The sequence below is a fragment of the Hoplias malabaricus genome, chromosome 4 (genome assembly GCF_029633855.1).
Source record: "Hoplias malabaricus isolate fHopMal1 chromosome 4, fHopMal1.hap1, whole genome shotgun sequence".
NCBI classification, from domain to species: Eukaryota; Metazoa; Chordata; class Actinopteri; order Characiformes; family Erythrinidae; genus Hoplias; species Hoplias malabaricus.
This window is the reverse complement of record NC_089803.1, coordinates 12,378,564-12,405,898: the sequence shown is the minus strand read 5'-3', so window position 1 is coordinate 12,405,898 and position 27,335 is coordinate 12,378,564. Positions and strand designations below refer to the sequence as shown.

The following is a 27,335-nucleotide window of genomic DNA, read 5'->3' as shown; positions in this document are numbered from 1 at the left end:
TAATCTACTGTAAAACATACTGTTCATGACTGTAAATCAAATTACAGTACCCACTGTACACAAGTAAATACTGTTACAAACTTGTAAATACTTGGATACAAACATATTTTTTTTCCCTGTAGATCAATTACAAAGTATTTATTGTGTTTTTTTACAGTAATTATTCATTATACTGTAATCCATTTTACAGTAATTTGGTGTAATATTTAAACATACAGTAGTTTACTAGCAATAAGAGTTGCCAATAAAATTCTATATCTACCATAAAAATGTTTAAAATTACACTGATGTCGAAATTGTTCACAAAACAAGGCAATCGACGGTTACAAAATCAAACATTTATTTATTTATATAAACATGTCCAGATGGAGGGGTGCACCAATTTTTTAGAACTTTTTGTAAGTCTGTATCTAAGTAATTCTGCAATGTAACAAATGGTTTGAAATGCTCCATGTGGTCTGAAGTGTTTTTCTTAAAAAGTGTCTATACTTTCTTTCCAAGCATCTACACATTAACATATCAGTATAGATAGTAAGTAAAATAGCTATGATTTGCAGACATTCCTATCACCACCACTGCAAAGAAATCCATTGAGTTTGTCTACAATAAACCAGAATTAAAAAATACTACAGAAACATAACAAAATATGTATCAGTATTACAATGAGTAAAACACATTCACAAACACTATCGTGACTAACTAAGCACATGGGAAAATAAGAACAGTCCTCCTACCAACGTGTGTTTTTGGACCATGGGAGGAAACCGGAGCACCCGGAGGAAACCCACGCAGACACAGGGAGAACACACCAAACTCATAATAAGAACAATCCATGAATTGAAAAAAAGTCCAGAAGGAAAGTAGATGGAGACTTAAAGATGTGTGAGGCATAACAGGATTCTATTACAACAATTAGGCACATTGCTTGAAAAGGTTTGCTGGCAATACAGAACATATGACGTATCATTTAGTAACTTAACTACACTGACAATAAAAACACCTTTGGATATTAAATACTATTTTCACCCCTGAATCACTGAAGAAAACACACTGACACACTTTTAGGACAAAATAGTTGTGTCCCTGAAGTCCACAAAGAAAGTTGTGTAATGGAAATTTGTATATTTTTCTGTTGAAAGCTCTTGTCTGCTTGTTTGTACATTCATTTCTAACTGTCAACAGAACTCACAAACTAAGTTGGAGGTCAGTGCTTTATCAGCACACACGTTCTGTTCCTCATCTTGTCTGTAGGCCTGCAAAACAGTTTTCAGGAGGTGCCAAGGACGGACAACTCCTGGTATGAGAGGAAGATATAATATATCAGAGTATGTCAAACTGAGAGGCCGCTAAGAAAACTAAGCTTGCAGAAACATCGAGTGATTACCTTATGGCTATGACTTACAAACTACCTATAAACTGTCTGAGAAGTTCACTAATTTGTCCACATTTACCTAGTACTCTGTGCTGTTGTATGTTGACCACCTTAATATTAAATAAAATACTTTCTGATTGCAAATGCTCCAATGAAACATCTGAAAATATAAAAATGAAATTATTAATTAATTTATGAAATAATAAAATCAGCATAAAGTGATTGTGCAAGAAAAACTACTTTTTATGTGTTTGATGAACAGCTTTTTTCAAAGTTAGATAAAAAAAAAAAAATCTAATTTAAATCTGTTAAAATGTTATTTATTACTTTAACTGCCCCAAAAGTTCTCATATCCCAGCTCATATGATTTAACCTGATAGATATTTTTAATCTTTGCAATTTCAGTTTTAGAAATACATCAGCATGTAAGTGCTTTTTCTTAACTTATAGACTTTCAGGGTGTGACCAAAGGCAAGGTAAGAAGTCACACTGAGAGGTCAGTCCAGAAAGAACATATATGTATTCATGGCAACATGAGCCCTGAGCTGAGGGATCGTCATAGTGTTTACGGTCCACTACACTGTTACTCTGAACACAGTACTCATGGTCCACAATGACTGGCACCACCTCCTCTGGGTCAGACTGGATGGGTGGTGTGCTGGGCTGTGTGTGGTGCTGCTGAACCCCGGACCGTGTCTGTGGTATAGTGTAGCTGTTCCACTGAAATAAGGAGGGAACTGTTAAGCCACGTTAAGCTGTTTCCTTATAATGGGTTTAAATGGGAAGAAAAAAGCTAAACATACTTTGTTTAATTTCCGTTTGAGTTACAGGTTAAATATTTCAGCAACATAGAGCACTTATTATCAGTAGTTATTGATCATTATGAATATTATTATTATTGTAGCGGGCAGCAAGGTGGTGCAGCAGGTAGTGTCACAGTCACACAGCTCCAGGGTCCTGGAGGTTGTTGGTACAAGTCCCGCTCCGGGTGACTGTCTGGTGTGTTCTCCTCGTGTCCGCATGGGTTTCCTCCAGGTGCTCCGGTTTCCTCCCACGGTCCAAAAAAACATGTTGGTTGATGGATTGGTGACACAAAAGTGTCTGTAGGTGTGAGTGTGTGTGTGTGTTGACCTGTGAAGGATTTGCGCCCCCTCTAGGCTGTGTTCCCGCCTTGCGCCCAATGATTCCAGGTAGGCTCTGGACCCACCGCCACCCTGAACTGGATAAGGGTTACAGATAATGATTGAAAAAAAGTGAATGGCTCAGAAAGTGAATGGCTCAGTTGTCACCAAAATGACTTCACACATGAAGAGGAGACATTTGGAGTCTACTGGAGACTACTGAAACTCACACTGTGATAAGAGTTTTGAGGAAGAGCTGAGCTCTAAGATCACACCAAAGTGGACAAGGATGGATGTGTGCTATTAATTCTTTACTTTACTAAAACATAACTGTAGTGGTTAATACCCATACAGAAAAAATTGAGCTTGTTATAGACAGTTTCATCAGGCTGTGATATGAAACACAGTGCTGTAATTTTATTAAAAATATACAATCTTTAAAGTTGGTTACATGGTACACATTTAAATGACTTTGAGTGAAAACAATAGAATCATCATCTACAAAGAATGAACCTAAAAACTGAGTTTTACATTATTTTTCAATCAATATACTTCAGAGAACAATTTCTACTGAGTTTATATGTTCTAAATGTTTCCCACATTACATCAACTAGAAGTACATTTCAAAATGAGTGATTTTATATATTTACATCAGCTGAAGAATCATGTTGCTGTGTTGTTCCTGAAGGAACCAGGTTACGCTCCATTAAGCGGGTCTCTACTTTGTGGTGACTAGATTTAAAATAGGTATTTACTGGGTGTCAGTGTAACAGCTGATCTATGATCTATGTACAGCTGGACAATTTCACCTTCATCACCTTCCACAAGAATTTAATTTGATGGTAAGAACGCTCTTAGTCTGGGTCCTTCCCCTCCACCTCTCTGTCCTGAGGGACCAGGAGATGAAGCTCCAGAGAGTCCAGCTGTTGGGTTCCTAGGACCACTCAAGCCCCTCTACCACGACAAGGTGGCGATCTACAGAAAGGGATTCTGAAGAAATTTAATTAGACATTCTCTGTTCACTCCCAAACTGTGGTAAAAGTAGCCTGGTATCATCAGAAAAAGATCCTCACTGATCCATGTGTTAAATGGAGACAGAAGCACGGCAAGCGAGGGGGGATCCATGCTAGGCTAAGAGCTAACCCGAGCCGGCAGGCTATCCCTTGTCTCTTTCTCTCCAATGTCTGCTCGCTGGATAATAAACTGGACTACATCAAACTTCAGAGAACTACACGGCGAGAATACAGAGACTGCTGTGTTTTTGTTTTTATGGAGACATGGCTCAGCGACAGTATTCCCGACGCCGCCATTCAGCTAGATGGGCTAGCCGCATTTCGAGCCGACAGGGACCCAGCGCTATGCGGTAATACTCGTGGTGGTGGATTATGTGTCTATATCAACGCTGAATGGTGTAAGAACTCTGTGCTGGTCTCTGCTTATTGTTCACCGTTAGTGGAGTTTGTGGCTGTGAGATGTAGACCTTTTTATTTACCTCGAGAATTCTCCGTTGTTTACTTAATCGCAATCTATATCCCTCCCGATGCAAACACAAAACAAGCGCTGTGGGAATTATACGAGGCCATAAGTGACTTCCAAAACACACACCCGGATGGACTGTTTATTGTTGCTGGAGATTTTAATCATGCTAATCTCAAGAAAGTGTTCCCTAAATTCCACCAGTATGTGAATTTGCTACAAGAGGAGCGAATACGCTGGATCTTGTTTACAGACGCGTACAGGGCAGAGCCCCGCCCCCACCTCGGACACTCAGATCACATGTCTGTTATGCTAAGTCCTGCATACAGACCCATCATCAGGCGATCGAAACCTGTCCTGAAAGAGGTGAAAATCTGGCCATCAGAAGCAATCTCTACTCTTCAGGACTGTTTCGAGTGCACTGACTGGGACATGTTCAGAGAGGCTGCAACTTACAGCAACACAATCAACCTGGAGGAGTACGCATCATCAGTGACCAGCTACATAGAGAAGTGCATCGATGATGTGACCATCTCCAAGACCATCACCATCCGCTCCAACCAGAAGCCGTGGATGAATGCAGAGGTGCGTGCGCTGCTGAAGTCTAGAGACGTTGCTTTCAAATCAGGTGATAAGGCGGCCCTGAGAACAGCGAGGGCCAAACTCTCCAGAGCTATCAGAGAGGCAAAGCGTACACATGGCCAGATCATTCACAGCCACTTCCAGAGCAGTAGAGACACTCGGTGCATGTGGCAGGGCATCCAGAGCATCACCAGCTACAAGACTACACCACCTGCTTGTGACGGAGATGCTTCCCTACCAGACGTGCTGAACCATTTCTATGCACGGTGTGAGGCACAGAACAACGTAATGGCGAAAAATTCCACCCCTTCTCCCAGCGACCTGGACAAGAAAGACACATATGCCCGAATGCTGTTCATAGACTTCAGCTCAGCATTCAACACCATCATTCCTCAGCACCTGATCGGGAAGCTAAGTATACTGAGCCTTAACACTTCTCTCTGCAACTGAATCCTGGACTTCCTGACTGGGAGACCTCAGTCAGTCCGGATCGGTAGGAACACCTCCAGCACCATCACACTGAATACTGGAGCCCCCCAGGGCTGCGTGCTCAGATCACTGCTGTTCACATTGCTGACCCATGACTGTGCAGCAATGCACAGCTCAAATCATATCATCAAGTTCGCTGATGACACGACTGTGGTGGGTCTCATCAGTAAGAACGACGAGTCAGCATACAGAGAGGAGGTGCAGCGGCTAACTGACTGGTGTGAAGTCAACTACCTGTCTCTGAACGTGGACAAAACCAAAGAGATGGTTGTAGACTTCAGAAAAACAAGGGGTGAGCCCTCGCTGCTGAACATCGACAACTCTGCTGTGGAGATTGTCAGGAATACCAAATTCCTTGGTGTTCACCTAGCGGATGATCTCACCTGGTCCACTAACACCAGTAACATCAAAAAGAAAGCCCAGCAACGCCTCTACTTTCTGCAAAGGCTGAAGAAGGCTCATCTCCCCCCTCCAATTCTCACCACTTTCTACAGAGGAGTCATCGAGAGCATCATGACCAGCTGCATCACTGTCTGGTTTGGAAACTGCACTGTGGCAGATCGCAAGTCCCTCCAGCGGATCGTGAGGACAGCTGAGAAGATTATCGGTGTGTCTCTTCCCTCCATCACAGACATTTACACCACTCACTGCACCCGCAAAGCACTCAGCATTGTGGGAGATCACACACACCCTTCACACACACTCCTCAACCTACTGCCGTCTGGAAAAAGGTATCGAAGCATTCAAGCCCTCACATCCAGACTCCGTAACAGCTTCTTCCCACATGCTATCACACTCCTAAACACCTAGAGAGTGAGACTGGACTGAAGAAGCACACACACACACACACTTCTTCACGCAAACACTGGTCTGTTGTATTGAAAATGAGTGTGCTGTTTACACATATCCTGTTTGCAATGACAATAAACTTCTTGAACTTGAACTTGAAATGCTCTGTCCCTGATGAAGTGTCAATATTCAGTCGAGTGATTATTATTGTTGTAAAATGGCTTATGACTGATTCTACACCAGAATCTCAGACATCACTGCTGTGTTCTCTGGTCTTTCACAGTGAACAATGACTGGGGGAACAAGAACAAGCTAACAACTGACACCTGAAGACTAATTAGAGCTGCAGATATAATTTCCAAAGCAGGACCCAACTCAGTATTCCCTCAGACGCCCTGGAGTCCAAGGGAAAAAGGGATGAATGTGATGATGGATGAGAGCGAGTGGATCACTCCTGTATTACCTGCAGAAACAGAGATGATTTAAGAGTGATGTTCAGTTCTTTGATACAGATGTAGGAGAACACTGAACACATTGAGTAAACACTACAGCTCTGTCTCTCTTTACAATGTTTTTACTTAAGGTGGTATTGTTGAGTTGTACATGTTGCTTTTTGAGAATTCAAGAAGAATAACTGGATATTCAATATTCTTAAAAGAAAAAAATTAAAAGAATTACCAACTATTGCAATAATCTACAGTGGTGGGTAAAAACTAAACCTTCTGCAAAGGTTTCTTCTGCAAATATTTTCTTCTGCAAAGATTATGAACATTGCTTGTAGATGAACATCTTGAACCTTGATGAAAGTGTGTTATTAGATTTACTGAGAAACATCCCACATGTTCAAATGTTTCGCTGGACAGAACAGTGGCTATTTGGCTGTTTCACACACATTCAGGTGTGACTGTAGATTCGACGCTGTCACAATGGCAACCTGTCTTCATTTTATTGTGGGCTACTTATTAAAAATGAAACATCAGGCCACTTTATGTAGTCAGATGAAAATGGTTTAATTTTTCTCATAAGAAATTTGACTATTGGGGAGTTTTAATCTTTGGGTCACATGGTTCACTTCATAACTTCGAGGTTGGTTTTGAGTGTATTTCTGGGATGAACAATAGTGTCACGCTGTGGACGTGAGGAGTGGAATTACGGCGGGCGAACACACTCGCTATAACACAGACAGTTTAATGAAGGGAGATAACAAAACACGAACTTGATAAACATGAAATAACATAGAAAAGAGCACAAAACAACACTGTAGGACTGGGGCAATGAAACAAGCAAGAGAGACGGGTAAGAGCGAGGCGAGAAACGAGAAAACAGGAAACAAACGACAACGAAAACAAAGCAAACAAACAAACAAAGCCACATGGAAGGAGAAAACAAACAGGAAAGTGCCAAGGTGTGACAAATAGCTCCTTTTAGAAGTTATTAATCCCCCTCCTACCTTTTGTATTCAACTTTCGGGCCAAGAACCCTTCAGTGGATCAGTCATAATAAATCATTAATAATAATTAGTTATAACTAATTCCACTAAATCTATATCAATTATGGTGAAGGAAAAAACACTACAGATGGTTCCTGTGGTAGTCCACACCATCTCAGGTTTGTCATGATCAAATAAGGTCAAGATCAATGTTAACTTTTATACAAACATTTTATCACTATTACAGTTACTGGATCATGTTTTGATGATGAATGACCAAGAAACACAACAATAACAAATCCCCTTGTTACAACGTTTTATATTTTAAATCTAGGCTATTAAAATGGAAAATGTATTCACTCACTTGCAGACTCGCTCTGTGGTTTCATCACCAATATTTCTGTGAAATAAATTAGAACGATAAAAATAATGAAGTTTAGGTAGAAATTAACATTTGATAATATTAATAACTCTCCACTGTTGAACACATATTAAAGTTGACATATAAAAAATAATTATAAAATATAAAATTATTAATTAGACTTTAATACATTATTTTAAAATAGTAACATCTCTGTTTCTCTATCTCTGTATAATTCTACATCAGCCCTGATCTCCTCACCATCAACAGAGAGCTCCACACGCTGGAGAAAAACAAGTTTAGACTGAAGAGCTTTCTTCCTTCGTTTCACCACCAGGTAGCTCTCGTAGACTCCTTCATCCTCAGCTCTAACGTTATTCAACACCAGTGAACAGTCCCTCTCCAGCAGTTGATCTTCAGGAACGTCCACACGGCCTTTGTACTCCTCGCTCTGATACAGCTGCTCTCCTCTTCTCTCTAACACTGTATCAGTAAAGGTTCCCCATTCCACATGAGGACTCTGATTGGATGACTGTTCACTGGACACCTTCCTCCAATCACAAGGAAGAACAGCTGAGGAGCCCACTCTGACACTGATAGAGATCTGAGATTTTGCAGATACAGGCCCTGTACAATAAATAAAATATAAATCATTAGAGAATCAAAGGTGACTTTTAGGAGGATGTTTGGGTTGCAGGGGTGTTGGTTGATGGTTGTTAAAGGATGGGTGTCCAACCTGCAGCTCGTGAGCCATATCCATCTCGTTTCCTGTACAACTACAGCTCTTCTTTTCAAAATAAAACATATCTATACAATGATTTTGTTCACAAATGGTTAATATCTTTTTCCCCCCTTTTTCCATTTGGTACAGTAAGAAAAGTAATGGGATATCCTTAGCCTAATGGTTAGAGACCCGGCTTGGTACTGGAAGGATTCTGGTGCAATCACCAGGACCAGCAGGAACATCCATGGCTGAGGTGCCCTTGAGCAAGGCACTGAACCCCCAAACGCTCCCCGGGTGTCGGAAACGGCTGCCCACCGCTCTGGGTGTGTGTTCACAGCCCCTAGTGTGTGTGTGTGTGTCTTGACTGCCACAGATGGGTTAAATGCAGAAGACACATTCCGTTGTAAGTTGTACAATGCTAAGTAATTACACTTTTCATTTGCATTAATTCTCCCACTTTTCAAATTTTTTAATTTCTACTCGAAATTTGAATTTCAGAAAAAAGAAAATCGTCAAGTACCTTGTACTCGTTTCTTGTGGAAAACTGTAGATATGCTTCATCTCCGGGTGACTGTAAGGAGTGTGGTGTGTTCTCCCTGTGTCTGTGTGGGTTTCCTCCAGGTGACTGTCTATGAGGAGTGTGGTGTGTTCTCCCTGTGTCTGCGTGGGTTTTCTCCAGGTGACTGTCTGTGAGGAGTGTGGTGTGTTCTCCCTGTGTCTGTGTGGGTTTCCTCCAGGTGACTGTCTATGAGGAGTGTGGTGTGTTCTCCCTAAGATAACAAAAATAACGAGTATAAACCATGTAGTAAACTAAATGCTGATATATGGTTTTCACCAGACCTAGATGATATTATACCTTTACAGACCCACACATGCAGGAGCAATTAGCAATGGATTTATCAGCATCTTCCCCAGAGGTTAATGTTTTCACTGCAGTCTTTCACAAAACACAATCTTATTTCACATGCAAAAGGAAATAATGGATATGAAAATACAAACCGGATTCCAAAAAAGTTGGGACACTAAACAAATTGTGAATAAAAACTGAATGTAATGATGTGGAGATGGCAAATGTCAATATTTTATTTGTAATAGAACATAGATGACAGATCAAAAGTTTAATCTGAGTAAATGGAACATTTTAAAGTATTCTCTCAATCCTTTCTCAAAACATTCTCTCAGTTTAAACTTTTGATCTGTGATTTGTGTTCTATTCTGAATAAAATATTAGATGTTGGCACCTCCACATTGCATTCAGTTTTTTGCTAGTACGGACCACGCCCGTAGAGGCTGAAACGGGGAGGTGAACTCAGAAGTCTTTTGAAGCAGTCGAGTGAAGATCCGTCTCCTGAACTAAATGAGGCGAGTTTGTCTGACCCGGAAATGATGTGAATTTGCAGGGTATATATAGGGCTGAGAGGAGGAGTTCGGGCGTGGTCCTACTCCCAAAATTATGTTATTAGCATAACTTCACTTATTCACAATTTGTGTAGTGTCCCAACTTTTTTGGAATCCGGTTTGTACTTGAGTGGACTGATAGCTTAACACCCAAATAAACTGCTTAAGAATACACTAAATAACTCTGGTATAAAGTCTACATTTATCAAACAACCAAGGTACTGGAATATTACAGTAACCACCTACTAACACACCAGCAATGATCTCTGATGTCTTTACAACCCCAAAGACAACACCCCCATTCCCACCCCACCAAAAAAAAAAAAAAAAATAGTTTACTCCCCGCAGGTGGTGAGTGACAGGATTAAACCAGAAGGTATTTACAGCTGGAGGATTAACTGAAAAAAGTCAGAAGGGCCCCATGTACTTAATGAAATTAAACTCACTCTCAAATGTTGGAAATATAGAATTAGTTTCTTCAAATGAGTCAACTCGCCATCACTAGGTCAGAAACATAGGCAAGAGGTGATCTGGTTGTTCACTAACAATAACCATGACCCCTTACATTCTCCAAAACACCACCATGCATATGGATAGTGGAGAGGCCTCCGAACTTCGAAAGGAATGAAAACAGATGAGATTGTTGCTCTATTCCTGGTCCATAGATGGAAAACATTGACTTGTTTTGCTGTTTCTGTTACAGATTACTACAGGTGGAGCTGACTCTAAATTAGTGAAACTGCATGAAAGTAAACACAGATGGAAAACACTACAAAATTAACAACTTGAGTTTCTTTACAAACAGTAAATAAACACTAGACAAGTTCAATAAAAGAGAGTCAAGGACATTCATCGAGGGGCTCCTTGAGTTGATGTCAGCCAGTCTGCTGAAAACACCTGAACGTTGTATGTATCAATATTTTTGTGAGCTTTCATTAGAGTCCTTGAGTTAGTTAGTTAGCTTTTAGTTTACAACTGTATTTCATACAATTTGGGCTTTGTCCTCTGAACTTTAGGATACATGTGGTTGTTTGTGTTTGGCATCAGTTACGACTGATGATATTTATGCATAATATTTTTCAGTGTTTAAAAAAAAATCCTATTGTAAGTAGAGGTCTATGTGAGACTGACTTTTAATCCTGATTTACACGACTGGCTACACTGATTAATGTTGGAGATTACTGCAAACAGCGCTGCTTCTCACAATGAGAAAATAATAATAATAATAATAATCAATGATAGTTCTAAATCCCCAAAGTCGAGTCTGAGTCATTTGAAGGCATGTCTCGAGTTGAGTCTGAATTCACTGTTTGAGCGTCATAGATGCGACTCGAGTCCTAGTCTCAGACTGTGTCCCAATCTCTGGCTTCAAAACAGAGAGTTGTAGTGCTGTCTAACTCTGAATGTGTCACAGCTGGTCAGTCAGCTTCTTCAGGTTAATATTCACACCTGCATCTCTGCTTCCTGTTTTCAGTCACCATGTCACTGAGACACATTTATACATGTTCAGACACTTCATTGGACAGCATAGTGAATATGTTTCTGTTGTAATCCCCTTGTTATAATCTAATCATTGGTTACCTGATCATTAGCACAGAAAGGAATAGGACTTACGTGTCATTATAGAATCACTCCTTTGATTCCTCTCCAACAGGTCTGTGGAATAAAGTATGAAAATTATATTAGTGAGAGTTATGTAGAAACGTATGAATTACACCATTACACCTGATAACTATTACTGATAAACACTGTGAATTAGAGAAAATATTCACTCTCCTCATGCTACTTTCACAATGCTATGCTCAGGTGGATCATTGAGGTAAAATAAGATAAATTAATTTATCCTTTAAAACAAGACAATTAAAAAAAAAAATATATATATATATATAAATAATTTTAGCCTAGAGGTTGTGGGTTCGATTCCCACTCTGGATGTGGTGTGTTCTCCCTGTGTCTGCGTGGGTTTCCTCCTGGTGACTGTCTGTGAGGAGTGTGGTGTGTTCTCCCTGTGTCTGTGTGGGTTTCCTGTGGGTGCTCCGATTTCCTCCCACAGTCCAAAAACACACGTTGGTAGGTGGATTGGTGACTCAAAAATGTCCATAGGGGTGAGTGTGTGAGTGAATGTGTGTGTCTGTGTGGCCCTGTGAAGAACTGGTGCCCCCTCCAGGGTGTTTTCCCGCCTTGCGCCCAATGATTCCAGGTAGGCTCTGGACCCACTGCAACCCTGAACTGGATAAGCGGTTATAGATAATGAATGAATGAATGAATGAATAATTTTAATTAAATCATGAATCTTTATCTGATAACAGCCCTGATCTCCTCACCAACAGAGAGCTCCACACTCTGGAGAAAAACACGTTTAGACCAGAGAAATCTTTTGTTTAGTTTCACCAGCAGGTAGCTCTCGTAAATTCCTTCATCGTCTGCTCTAACCTTCTTCAACACCAGAGAACAGTCCCCTTTCAGCAGATGATCTTCAGGAACATCCACACGGCCTTTATACTCCTCGCTCGGATACAGCTCACCTCCCCTGTCTCAGAAAATGTGCACCACTCCACAGGACTTTGACTGAAAGATCATTTGTTGGATATGTTTCTTCAATCACAAGGAAGAACAGCTGAGGAGCCCACCTTCACAGACATGTAGATTTCTAGTTGTGCAGGGCCTGGGAAATAAATAAAATATTAAACTTCATTAAAAAATTTGGGAATTGCTTAATTACTAGAATAATTACTGTGGAGTTGCAAATGGGTGCAACTCTGTTGGTGGATGGTAGATGGAGGGTGTTGCTGCAATATCCTATATGCAGTGTGAATTTAGTTAATGAAAACTATGAAGAAAGGTCATAATTAAAAACTGTTTTTCACAATGAAAATAGGACGAGAACTACATTTTAAAAGGTTGTAAAAGACAAATATGAAGAAATGTATTATCTGTTTCATCAATAAATAAAAATAACGATAATGTGAAACACTGAGAAATGACCTATAATTTCTAGTTTGAAAATCATGAAAAAAAATCGTCCTGTGAAGGACTGGCGCCCCCTTCAGGGTGTGTAAAATAGAAAAAGCTAAAGGTGTGTGGAGCAGTCCACATGAATACATTATAACATCTGTTTACCTACAAATGCTGCAGAGTATAATTATTAATATTATTAGTATTAGTAGTAGTATTAAAAATATAAAATATATCAATCATATATAGGCAAGGCAAGGCAAGTTTATTTATATAGCACCTTTCATACAGAAGCAATTCAAAGTGCTTTACAGAAAAAGAAACAATTCAATTAAAACCCAGAATAAAATCATAAATGTCCAATAAGACAATTCCATAGAAAGAGTAAAATGATTAAAACAATAAAAGAAAAGAAACAAAATGCTGTTACAGAAAATTGCAGAATATTTTAAACTGAGCTGTAGCTGCTCAAACAGGAATGTTTTCAGTCTTGATTTAAAAGTGTCTAATGTCGGGGCTCTTCTAATGTTCTCAGACAGCTGGTTCCATTTAAAAGCGGCATAGGAGCTAAACGCTGCCTCTCCATGTTTAGTTTTGACCTGAGGCAGGACTAATTCTAGTTCCTAAAGATCTGAGAGCTCTGCTCTCTGTAGCAGATCTGATAAATACGGTGGTCCTACCCCATTTAGACATTTATAGAGCAGTAATAACACCTTAAAATCTATTCTGTAACAGACTGGTATCCAGTGTAATGATTTGAGGATGAGGGTGATGTGATCTCTTCTTTTGCTTCGAGTGAGGACTCTGGCAGCTGCATTTTGAATCAGCTGAAGCTGTTTAATGGTCTTTTGTGGAAGTCCAGCTAAGAGACCATTACAGTAATCAATCCTGCTAGAAATAAAGGCATGGATAAGTTTCTCCAGGTCTGGTTTAGTCAGAAAATCTCTAATCTTACTGATGTTCTTAAGATGGTAAAATGCTGATCTAGTAACTGCTTTAATATGAGACTAAAACTGAGATCTGAGTTCATTAATACACCAAGGTTGCGAGACAGTTCTTTAGATTTGAGGGCCCTTGAGTCCAGACACGCAGCCAGTCTTTGTCTCTCAGTGCTGTTCCCAAATAGAATAATCTCAGTTTTATCTTCATTCAGCTGCAGAAAATTGTGTTCCATCCAGTTTGTGAAGTGTTCAAGGCACTTGCTTAATGAGTCAACTGGACCAGAGTTGTTTGGGGACAGGGCCATGTAAATCTGAGTATCATCTACATAGCTGTGATAGGACAGCCCATAGTCCTGTAGAATCTAGCCAAGAGGGAGCATGTATAAAATAAATAAAAGTGGACCAAGAGTAGAGCCCTGAAGGACACCGCAGGTCACTGGCATGTTCTCTGAAATATTATTTTCTATTTCTACAAAGTAGTTCCTACCTTCCAGGTAAGAAACGAACCACTTCAGGACTGTTCCTGAGAGTCCAACCCAGTTTGCAAGTCTATCTATAAGAATCTTATGGTCAATGGTATATCACGCAGTACTAAGGTCAAGAAGTAATAGAAGAGATACCTTTCCAGCCTGTGTATTTAAGCGGATGTCATTAATTACCTTGATTAGAGCAGTCTCAGTGCTGTGATTAAACCAGAACCCGGACTGGGATTTGTCTAGGCTACTGTTAATGGACAAGAAACTAGTGATTTGCCTGAAAACTATTTTTTCAATGATTTTGCCAAGGAACGGTAAATTAAAATTGGCCTGTAGTTACTTATCAGAGGTGATAATAATTTTTAATTTTCTAGAAGAGGCTTTACAACTGCAGTTTTTAGTGAGTGATGTGTTTACAATGTGGAGTATGTCTGGTGCTATAGTGTGAAACACACTCTTTAAAAAATTGGCTGGTAGTGTGTCAAGACTACAAGTGGACGATTTGAGATGATTAACTATGTCGATTAAAATTTTATTATCAACAGTACTGAACTCTGACATTTTAACTAAGGAGTTTTATGAGGTGATGGAGAGGGTACAGACTCATTGTTGGATATAGATGTACTAATTGCTTGTCTGATATTCTGGATTTTAGTGTTAAAACATAGAGCATAATTATTAATATTATTACTATTAATATTAAAATTATAAAATATATCAATCATATATAGAGCAGTGACTCTTCATGAATCTACATTTGTATATTTAAAAGTAAACATATAGTACTTATTGAATGAGGTTTTATTTTGTATTTAGGGGAAGATTTTGAAAACCATATCTGTGAGGACACGACTCCAACTTCATATGTCTTGTATGGATTGTAGATGATGATACTGCAGTGGCTCCAACTGCGTCTGTTGCTTTAGCCAAAGCCATATCAGAAGTTAGCATGTACAAACTCATGGTCCAAAATCTGGAGAAGGTTGAAGCTTTGACCAGAAGAAAGATACTTTCTCAGAACTCTACTTTGTGAGGGTGAGTGGACCTACTGATTGGCCATGAGTCCTGCTCATTTACCATTAATTTATGTCATTTTAAGTTTTTGAACAAAATGTACATTCTTGTATAAATTCTAGGTGGATTTAGGCCATAGATTCACTTTTGGGTAAAACCAACACAGAACTTCTAGTGGGGCAGCTGTGGGCATGTGGTTAGAGAAGTGAGCTTGAGGACAGTTCAATTCACGGGAGCGCCAGGGAAAGATTTATCCATGGCTGAGCATTGCCCTTGAGCAGGGCACATAGCTCCCAAACTGCCATGGTGGTCACAGCTTTCTGCTCTGGTTGTGTGTGTTTACTGCCCCTAGTGTTTGCGAAGAGTTGCTCACAAGTGTGTGTTCAATATCACGGATGGGTTAAATGGAGAGAAATAATTTCCCTAAGGAGATCTTCTTTTTCTTAGTCAGTCAGACCAGCACAGTGATTATAGTGTTAATGATGTGCACTCAACATATAAAAATATAAATATATATATATATATATATATATATATATATATATATATATATATATATATATACATATATACACACACACACAAAATCAATATATAGTTAATGTGCCATGAATGATTGATGTTTTTAAATATTACGTGCCTATAAGTAAAACTACAGGTTTTCTTTTATTTCTGTCATTAGTTTATGATTAACTGAAACATTACTTAACCATTTAATAACACATAGCAGGGAAATTCACAATGATACAGGAGCAAAGGGACAGCAATAATAAGATAATATGCTAAGCTTAAACATTGAGTTCTAATAACTGAGAAGGTGTTTGCAAGTAGCATTTCTATTAAAGCAAAGCTTAAAACACCCCAACTTCTAAAACTGAGAAGACACTACAGCAGTTGTGTATAAACAATGAACAGTTGGTTGGGAGTGTCTCCACTACACGCTCATCTTGCCGCAGTGATAAACAGGCTTGGCCTTCATGGCAATCAGAATATAGTCTGTTTTGATGTGTGCTGAAGTCCTGATAGCCCAGCTCCATGGCTCCTGTGCTCTGTGAAACAAATTGCTCCACCAGCGCTGAGCTTTAACCTTCCAAGGGTATACAGTCTAGCCACAGAAATAAGGATGAATGGTGATGATATGGCAGACGGCCAGAACTGTCTCTTCCCCCAGCTCCAGAGCATTGCAAAGCCCTGCAGGACCTCCTAAGAGTTGGTCGGCTGTCTCCTCACCTGCAACAAGGTCTAACATGAGAGTTTGTCAACTCCACACTGTAACTATGTCCCTCATCCGTTTGCTGGATGATCTCCTCAGGCTCCTCTGGGGCAGTGTGCTGGGCTGTGTGTGGTGCTGCCGATCCCAGGACCGTGTCTGTGGTTTAGTGTAGTTGTTCCAATGAATTGAAGGAAATGTCCTGACATTTAACGTCCTCTTTTTCTGTGATTTACTGATAATTTTGTTGCTACTAAAAGATGTGTCTGCTGTGTATTGTGTGACTGGTTAAAGTGAAACAATCTCATCTCATTTTCTTTTGTTTTTTGCCTCGAGACAAAGTTCAAACTCTTTTAGAAAACAGTGGAAGATCTAAACAGAGTCAAATAATCTTTAACTGGGGCACAGTAGAACACAATAGTGACAGAGGAGGAAAATAATGATCTGTAACAATTAATTCTGAAGCCACGACTTGAAAATAATAAACAAAATTCCATGAACAATCAGTGGCATCTGGTATCACAGTTCAATCACACGTCTCCAAATCCCCAACAATTACACAATTCAGCTATACGTATAATTTTACATTGAATGTGACCCAATCACACTAATCCCTCACTCAGTTCTACTTCTTCTGTTCTGGGAGAACGCAGAGATGTTTTTGGACAGAACTCTGACGTGTAAAACTCTTCCCACACTCTGAACAGTGATACGGTTTCTCTCCTGTGTGAATGCGCTGGTGTGTTTGGAGATTACTCTGTTGAGTAAAACTCTTCCCACACACTGAACAGTGATACGGTTTCTCTCCTGTGTGAATGCGCTGGTGTGTTTGGAGATTACTCTGTACAGTAAAACTCTTCCCACACACTGAACACTGATACGGTTTCTCTCCTGTGTGAATGCACTGGTGTTTTTGGAGACTAATCTGTTGAGTAAAACTCATCCCACACTCTGAACACTGATACGGTTTCTCTCCTGTGTGAATGCGCTGGTGTTTTTGGAGATGACTCTGTTGAGTAAAGCACATCCCACACTCTGAACAATGATACGGTTTCTCTCCTGTGTGAATGCGCTGGTGTTTTTGGAGACTACTCTGTACAGTAAAACTCATCCCACACTCTGAACACTGATACGGTTTCTCTCCTGTGTGAATGCGCTGGTGTGTTTGTAGACTACTCTGTACAGTAAAACTCATCCCACACTCTGAACACTGATACGGTTTCTCTCCTGTGTGAATGCGCTGGTGTGTTTGGAGATTACTCTGTATAGTAAAACTCTTCCCACACTGTGAACAGTGATACGGTTTCTCTCCTGTGTGAATGCGCTGGTGTATTTGGAGATTACTCTGTTCAGTAAAACTCTTCCCACACTCTGAACAGTGATATGGTTTCTCTCCTGTGTGAATGCGCTGGTGTGTTTGAAGACTACTCTGTACAGTAAAACTCTTCCCACACTGTGAACAGTGATACGGTTTCTCTCCTGTGTGAATGCGCTGGTGTGTTTGAAGACTACTCTGTACAGTAAAACTCTTCCCACACTGTGAACAGTGATACGGTTTCTCTCCTGTGTGAATGCGCTGGTGTGTTTGGAGATTACCCTTTCGAGTAAAACTCATCCCACACTCTGAACAGTGATACGGTTTCTCTCCTGTGTGAATGCGCTGGTGTGCTTGGAGACTACTCTGTTGAATAAAAGTCTTCCCACACTCTGAACAGTGATACGGTTTCTCTCCTGTGTGAATGCGCTGATGTGTTTGGAGACTATTCTGTACAGTAAAACTCTTCCCACACTCTGAACAGTGATACGGTTTCTCTCCTGTGTGAATTTGCTGGTGTCTTTGGAGATTACTCTGTTGAGTAAAACTCTTCCCACACTCTGAACAGTAATACAGTTTCACTCCTGTGTGAATGCGCTGATGTGTTTGGAGATTACTCTGTTGAGTAAAACTCTTCCCACACTCTGAACAGTGATACGGTTTCTCTCCTGTGTGAATGCGCTGATGTGTTTGGAGACTACTCTGTACAGTAAAACTCTTCCCACACTCTGAACAGTGATACGGTTTCTCTCCTGTGTGAATGCGCTGGTGTTTTTGGAGACTACTCGGTACAGTAAAACTCTTCCCACACTCTGAACAGTGATACGGTTTCTCTCCTGTGTGAATGCGCTGGTGTTTTTGGAGACTACCCGGTACAGTAAAATTCATCCCACACTCCGAACAGTGATACGGTTTCTCTCCTGTGTGAATGCGCTGGTGTTTTTGGAGATTATACTGTTGAGTAAAACTCTTCCCACACTCTGAACAGCGATACGGTTTCTCTCCTGTGTGAATGCGCTGGTGTTTTTGGAGACTACTCTGTACAGTAAAACTCTTCCCACACTCTGAACAGTGATACGGTTTCTCTCCTGTGTGAATGCGCTGATGTGTTTGGAGATTACTCTGTTGAGTAAAACTCTTCCCACACTCTGCACAATCATGAGTTTTCTTCTTGTGTTTACTCGTCTGAGTTTTTCTGTCAGTTGTGTGGGGAGTAATCAAGCATGTTTCCTGAGAACTGGAGCTTCTGCCCTCCATATCCACACATTTAATCCCTCCTGATCTCAACATTGTCTTGTATTCCACTTGGAAATTTTTCTTGACGCACTTGTGGAAGAACTGTGGAACTGTGTGGTCTTGGACAACAGGAGCCAGAGAAAATATCCAAAGAGATGTTCTTCTGTCCTGGAAGACAAGGAAGAACCAAAGATAAATTGGTTAAATTTACTCTCCCATGGCAACCAATATTCTCCTGAATGTGTAGTCAGTTCCACCTTCAGTACTGTAACTGAAACAGCAAAAATAAGCCAGTGTTGCCTAATGGTGCAGGAATATAGCAACATCCCTATCTGTTTTCATACTTTTTTGTAGTTTATTAGAATTCTGGTAAACATCACACACTTTTACGTGAAAAAAGGCTCTTACAAAAATTTCTAATTATCAAAACACCTGCCGGATCCAAAGGCAGGGTCCTGAGACAGTGATAGCTTTAAACTTTTATTATCAATTTACTTTATTAGCACACAGGGCAACTGTGAGAAAGGACCAGCTCAAGGCCTGAGACCTGAAGCCTGAGGTTGTTATTTGGTAAAACTTGTTTGGAAAATAATTAAAGCTTAGTCTATACAGCAACCTAAACATTTTAGAAATAATAATGAACTGTGGCAGATGCTGGTCTTTCAAGGAGGGGAAGCTCACTTTCGTCCTACATCATAAAATGTGTCGGTTTATTTATACGTAAATTCTACCCTCCGTTCCTTTTCATGAGATTAACTGTGACCCTGTCGTACCAACAAGGTGTCTTTTCCAGGGACTTGACTAGTGTCCTCTCAATGGCCAGCAGAGCTAGGCTGCTTAAACGGCCTTGGCCCATGTGAAGTGTGTCCGCCTGTGTGTCACGCCTTCGTCCTGTCATGTCTGTTGTCCCCGGCCATGTGCTTTTAGCACATGGCTATGTTTTGTTTATGTCCTTGTCTCCGCCCTCGTCCCGCCTCCTCGTCCGTGTCATGTGTTTTAGTGCATATTTATTCAATGACATGTACACACAACAGTATATATTTGACCACTTATTTTTAGATATTTCGCAGTCTTAGAGCAATTGCCTCTGATAATGAAGGGTTATGATTTATTTGGAGGACAGGGAGAAGCTAGATAGGAGGATGTGAAAAAAACAGAAACATAATGAATGGGGAGAAGAAGGAGTATGGGAAAGAGTAAAATGGCCTAGAGTATAGATAAGAACCTTTTCTAAGAAGCACACAAACGTTCTTTTAAATCTAATAGTAAACAATGTCTGAAGAGTTAACCTGTTTTATGAATGATTTTTGGTATCTCTTTTCAGACTTACCGAGTTGATGTGATTTTACTTTAACCTGTTTAAATAAAGTAATGAACCTGTTCTCTTTTAAATCTGAAACTTGTGTCTGAAATTTTTTAGTTATTGATTTTTATATGGGGCGGCACGGTGGCGCAGCAGGTTAGTGTCGCAGTCACACAGCTCCAGGGACCTGGAGTTTGTAAGTTCGATTCCCGCTCCAGGTGACTGTCTGTGAGGAGTTGGTGTGTTCTCCCCGTGTCTGCGTGTGTCTCCTCCGGGTGCTCCGGTTTCCTCCTACAGTCCAAAAAAACACTGTCTGTATACATTGTAATTGCTGTATGTTTACACTGTTTCAAGGTTGTATGAAAAACACACTCATACTACATTGTCAGATATGTTGTCATTGTGGTGGTACCCTCAATTGTACATATTTGTACATTTAAATAGGGAACATGATTATATTATAATTGTAGATTTTAAAATGTGTTGATTTCATACACCCTGTTTCATCTCCAGGACTTTATGTTTTTTTTTTTGTTATATGATGAGGTATATTAAATCAGAAGACCTCGTAAGGCAGTATTAAGAAATTTTCACTGTTTTTCATGTTCAGTCATATGCTATGTGTCTGTGCTACACAGAGTGAAATGTTTAGGATAAGCTGTCAGTGAGGGCAGGAAACTATTAATTATACCCCTCCCTTAGAGCATGCAAATGTAAACTATCCTCTATGTTTGCCTTATTTGGAGAGAAGGGAGAAATATAGGGAGCGGGGTCCGAGCCAGGGGGAAGATTTCTTAGACATGGGATAGAGAGATTTCTTAGAGAGATCTTAGACATGGGAGAGAATATGAGCTCGGAATTGAACACGCTCTCACGGGATCCTTAAGAACCCGTAAGACACTGTTTTGGTAAATAAAGATGTATTTACACTTTTAATCTGTCTGCGGAGATTATTTTCCATCACCTGTCTTCACAACACAGCAAAAGTTAACAACAATGACACTTGAACAAAACTGGACTTTTAAACACTTGTACCTTTAGTGACCAATAATGTACCTTTTTTCTTTTTTTCTGAGAGTGTAAGTTATTTAATAAAGCAGTAATTTCACCATGAACCCAATTCTACCCTTCTCTGAGGGAAGGGGTGGGGGTATAGTGTGTGTGTTGGGGGCGGGGGGGGGTGTATACAAATAAACTATTTCAACCTATAATGAGCAAGATCTTGGCAGAGCCGTGGTTAGATTCTCCGGTTTAGTCATGGCTCGACCGAGTCTGTGCCGAGAGTTTCCCAGACTCGGGTCGGAACTATCGGTCCACTCTACGGCCGTACATCTCAAGCTGCTCTGAGTCCCGGCTGTGCTCCAGAGCATTACAAAGCCCCTGCAGGATCTCCTCAGAGTTGGTCGGCTGTCTCCTCACCTACAACAAGGTCTACCATGAGAGTTTGTCAACTCCACACTGTACCCATGTCCTTCATCCGTTTGTTGGATGATCTCCTCAGGATCCTCTGGGTCAGACTGGATGGGCTGTGTGCTGGGCTGTGTGTGGTGCTGCCGAACCCCGGACCGTGTCTGTGGTTTAGTGTAGTTGTTCCAATGAAATAAGGAAATAACTGCCCTGACATTTAACCTCCTCTTTCTCTGTGATTTACTGATAATTTTGATGCTACTAAAAGCTATGTCTGCTGAATATCATGTGACTGATTAAAGTGAAACAATCTCATCTCATTTTGTTTAACGACTCAAGACAAAGTTCAAACTCTTTTGGAAAAGAGTGGAGTCAAATAATCTTTAACTGTGGCACAGTAGAACACAATAGTGACCGAGGAGGAAAATAATGATCTATAACAATTAATTCTGAAGCCACGACTTGAAAATAATAAACAAAATTCCTTGAACAATCAGTGGCATCTGGTATCACAGTTCAATCACACGTCTCCAAATCCCCAACAATTACACAACTCAGCTTTAAGGATAATTTTACATTGAATGTGACCCAATCACATTAATCCCTCACTCAGTTCTACCTTCTGTTCTGGGTGAACGCAGTGATGTTTTTGGACAGATCTCTGACGAGTAAAACTCTTCCCACACTCTGAACAGTGATACAGTTTCTCTCCTGTGTGAATGCACTGGTGTTTTTGGAGATTACTCTGTTGAGTAAAACTCTTCCCACACTCTGAACAGTGATACGGTTTCTCTCCTGTGTGAATGCGCTGGTGTCTTTGGAGACTACTCTGTACAGTAAAACTCTTCCCACACTCTGAACAGTGATACGGTTTCTCTCCTGTGTGAATGCGCTGGTGTGTTTGGAGACTACTCTGTATAGTAAAACTCTTTCCACACTCTGAACAGTGATACGGTTTCTCTCCTGTGTGAATGCGCTGGTGTGTTTGGAGATTACTCTGTACAGTAAAACTCTTCCCACACTCTGAACAGTGATACGGTTTCTCTCCTGTGTGAATGCGCTGATGTGATTGGAGACTACTCTGTACAGTAAAACTCTTCCCACACTCTGAACAGTGATACGGTTTCTCTCCTGTGTGAATGCGCTGATGTGATTGGAGACTACTCTGTACAGTAAAACTCTTCCCACACTCTGAACAGTGATACGGTTTCTCTCCTGTGTGAATGCGCTGGTGTCTTTGGAGATTACCCTGTTGAGTAAAACTCTTCCCACACTCTGAACAGTGATACGGTTTCTGTCCTGTGTGAATGCGCTGGTGTTTTTGGAGATTACTCTGTACAGTAAAACTCTTCCCACACTCCGAACAGTGATACGGTTTCTCTCCTGTGTGAATGCGCTGGTGTGTTTGGAGACTACTCTGTACAGTAAAACTCTTCCCACACACTGAACAGTGATACGGTTTCTCTCCTGTGTGAATGCGCTGGTGTCTTTGGAGATTACTCTGTTCAGTAAAACTCATCCCACACTCTGAACAGTAATACAGTTTCTCTCCTGTGTGAATGCGCTGGTGTCTTTGGAGACTACTCTGTTGAGTAAAACTCTTCCCACACTCTGAACAGTAATACAGTTTCTCTCCTGTGTGAATGCGCTGGTGTTTTTGGAGATTACTCTGTTGAGTAAAACTCTTCCCACACTCTGAACAGTAATACAGTTTCTCTCCTGTGTGAATGCGCTGGTGTTTTTGGAGATTACTCTGTACAGTAAAACTCATCCCACACTGTGAACAGTGATACGGTTTCTCTCCTGTGTGAATGCGCTGATGTGTTTGGAGACTACCCTGTTGTGTGAAACTCTTCCCACACTCTGAACAGTGATACGGTTTCTCTCCTGTGTGAATGCGCTGATGTGTTTGGAGACTACCCTGTTGTGTGAAACTCTTCCCACACTCTGAACAGTGATACGGTTTCTCTCCTGTGTGAATGCGCTGGTGTTTTTGGAGACTACTCTGTTGAGTAAAACTCTTCCCACACTCTGCACAATCATGAGTTTTCCTCTTGTGTTTACTCGTCTGAGTTTTTCTGTCAGATGTGTGGGGAGTAATCAAGCATGTTTCCTGAGAACTGGAGCTTCTGCCCTCCATATCCACACATTTAATCCCTCCTGATCTCAATTTTGTGTTGTATTCCACTTGGAAATTTTTTTTGACGCACTTGTGGAAGAACTGTGGAACTGTCTTGGACAACAGGAGCCAGAGAAAATATCCAAAGAGATGTTCCTCTGTCCTGAAAGACAAAGAAGAACCAAAGATAAATTAGTTAAATTCACTCTCCCCTGGCGACCAATATTCTCCTGAATGTGTAGTCAGTTTCACCTTCAGTACTGTAACTGAAACAAAAATAAGCCAGTGTTGCCTAATGGTGCAGGAATATAGCAACATCCCTATCTGTTTTCATACTTTTCAGCATTCTGAATGTTGGCTGGTTCTATTCCCATAACCAGAAAGAATATTGTGGGTGGAGGAGAGATAATAAAATTCACATTTAGAGGATGCTCCTTGTGTAAACAGTTCTGTTTGTTTTGCTCTGGTGGCAATCCAACTCTGGTGAGCTGGATTGGTGAGCCCCCCCCCCCCCCCCCCCCCCCAAGGTTTCTTACTTCTGCTTTTGTTTAAGCAGCTAAACAGCAGCTTGTTTGGTGCTAATACCCAGAATTCTGTGCAGCTTATTTGTGCAAACACCAATTCATTCTGCTCTGCAATAGAAAACTAAAGATCCAGAGATAATACCAGAGAGATGTAACAGTCTCTCTCTGGTATTTACCTTCTGTAAAATGATCAAAAGTACAGAGAACTTTCTTCCTGACAACCTTGTTGATGAAGATGATGCCACACCAGAGAAAGAGAGCAGGCATACCTCTAAAATGATGGGGAGAAATCTCATTTACAAATAAGTATTCAGCGAGCAGCTTCTTGTCTGTTGTGAAGGAAAGGTGGTGATCTAAATGACTAATACGTTGTCTTAATTATTAAATATGGAATTACATAAATTAAAAGAATAATGATGTATAAAGTAAAATATTATAATTAATAATGATGAAATTGTGAAGCTGGTTCTCTCTGAGACAGTTGGTCTGTGTGCTCTGTGAGGCCTGAGAAAGCTTAACAGTGACACTGAAAGATCCTATTGTAGTTCATTAGAATTTTGGTAAACATCACATACACTTTTACATGAACAAAGGCTCTTACAAAAACTTCGTCTAATTATCAAAACACCTGCCGGACCCAGAGGCAGGGGTCTGAGACAGTGATAGCTTTAAACTTTTATTATCAATTTACTTTATTAGCACACGGGGCAACTGTGAGAAAGGACCAGCTCAAGGCCTGAGACCTGAAGCCTGAGGTTGTTATTTGGTAAAACTTGTTTGGAAAATAATTAAAGCATTGTCTATACAGCAACCTAAAAATTAATGTAGTTTAGAAATAATAATGAAGGGTTGTGATGTATTTGGAGGACAGGGAGAAGCTAGATAGTAGGATGTAAAAAAACAGAAACATAATGAATGGGGAGAAAAAGGAGTATGGGAAAGAGTAAAATGGTCTTGAGTATACATAAGAACCTTTTCTAAGAAGCACACAAACTTTCTTTTAAACCTAATAGTAAACAATGTCTGAAGAGTTAACCTGTTTTATGAATGATTTTTGGTATCTCTTTTCAGACTTACCGAGTTGATGTGATTTTACTTTAACCTGTTTAAATAAAGTAATGAACCTGTTCTCTTTTAAATCTGAAACTTGTGTCTGTGAAATTTTTTAGTTATTGATTTTTCTATAGAAATAGTGATTTTTAATAAGGCATATACAAAGCTAAGTCAGGCTTAAAAGGAGAAAGCCTAGGGTGTAAAACCAATTGTTTCTTTGAAAAACAGTATTTGAATGATAATTGGATTTAGGAAATCATGACACTGCCAATTTCATATTTCAAAGCCATTTCAAAGTATTTTCTATTTATTGATTTTATGTACTGTTTGTATACATTGCAATTGCTGTATGTTTACACTGTTACAAGGCTGTATGAAAAGCACACTTACTAATACTACATTGTCAGATATATTGTCATTGTGGTGGTACCCTCAATTGTACATATTTGTAAATTTAATTAGGGAACATGATTATATAATAATTGTAGATTTTAAAATGTGTTGATTTCATACACCCTGTTTTATCTCCAGGACTTTATGTTTTTTTTTTGTTATGACAGGTAAACAAGGGACGTCCCTGGACGTTTAAAAAAGGTCTAAAAGTAGTCGGTCCGTCAAGGACATATTTTAAACGTCAGTGGACGTCCAAAATTAATTGAAAACAAGTCAGTTATTTCAGGACCAATTGATAATGTCAACGGACGTCCGAAATGCGTTGAAAACAAGTCCGTTATTTTGGGACTAATTGACAACATCAATAGACGTCCGAAATGCATTGAAAACAAGTCAGTTATTTCGGGACCGATTGATAACGTCAATGGACGTCTGAAATGCGTTGAAAACAGGTCAGTTATTTCGGGACCAATTGACAACGTCAATGGACGTTCGAAATGAATTGAAAACAAGTCAGTTATTTCGGGACCAATTGACAACGTCAATGGATGTCCGAAATGCATTGAAAACAGGTCAGTTATTTCGGGACCAATTGATAACGTCAATGGACATCCGAAATGCATTGAAAACAAGTCAGTTATTTCGGGACCGATTGACAACGTCAGTGGACGTCCGAAATGCGTTGAAAACAGGTCAGTTATTTCGGGACCAATTGCTAACGTCAATGGACATCCAAAATGCATTGAAAACAAGTCAGTTATTTTGGGACCAATTGCTAACGTCAGTGGACGCCCGAAAGGCGTTTAAAACAAGTCAGTTATATTGGGACGAACTGATAACATCAGTGGACGTCTAAAATGCGTTTAAACAAGTCAGTTACTTCAAGACCAGTTAACGTCAGTGGACGTCCAAAATGTGTCTGTTATTTTGGGACAAATTAATATTGTCAGTGGACGTCCGGAATGCGTTTTAAATCAGTTAAGAGAGAGAGAGAGAGAGAGAGAGAGAGAGAGAGAGAGAGAAAATGTGTGTGTGTAAGTAATATTAATATTAGTATAAGTAACAAGTAACATTACATTATTAACAGTAATGTTTTTGACATTTATTTCAGCAGGTCTGGGTTGCAGTTACATGAAAGCCACCTTGCTAATAATGCGAATGTTAAACAAATATCAAAAGAAGTGCTGGGCTGGAAAGTAAAATCATACAATAACATTTGCGCAGGCCACATTTGTGCTTTTCCAAATATGTGAAAACCATCAGATGAACGGTACTTTTATCTGAAGTTGTGTGTAAAATATTGATGTATTGTACTCTGTTATTACTTTTACTCAGAAAATCAATACATATAATTTTATCAGGTGCACAAAAACATTTACATATGATACAATATTTTGTTAGACTGACAATTTTTTTCCCACTCAGGTATCCAACTAACTTGTATGGAGTATGTTAATTTTCCCAAAGGTTTAACTCTGAAATATAAATGTTGTGGGGAACACTAATGCAAGTATGTATTTTATTATATTGTAGAAATAGTAATAATATTTTAAAACGTATTTGCTGTGGTCTGATTATTAATGAAAGCATACATGTTTTGAGTCAATACTGTCCATCCTCCAGCACACCTTGCATATGTCACTCAAGC

At 39.9% G+C, this 27,335-nt stretch overlaps 1 protein-coding gene across 2 annotated transcripts in view; it reads right to left on the bottom strand.

Annotated features, from left to right (window-relative positions):
• The window catches only part of LOC136694606 (zinc finger protein 665-like), a 185,264-nt gene that overhangs the window by 48,717 nt on the left and 109,212 nt on the right, over window positions 1–27,335 (bottom strand). Inside the window, exons 6-8 of one of the 2 annotated variants that reach the window (XM_066668305.1) lie at window positions 22,358–23,280; window positions 19,429–19,442; window positions 17,025–18,774 (exon numbers count right to left, since the gene is read on the bottom strand). The exons of the other annotated variant lie outside the window; for it this stretch is intronic. Of the exons in view, the coding sequence (XP_066524402.1) occupies window positions 17,025–18,774; window positions 19,429–19,442; window positions 22,358–23,280 (2,687 nt within the window). The remainder of the gene's footprint in view (window positions 1–17,024; window positions 18,775–19,428; window positions 19,443–22,357; window positions 23,281–27,335) is intronic. 2 annotated transcript variants of the gene reach the window in all.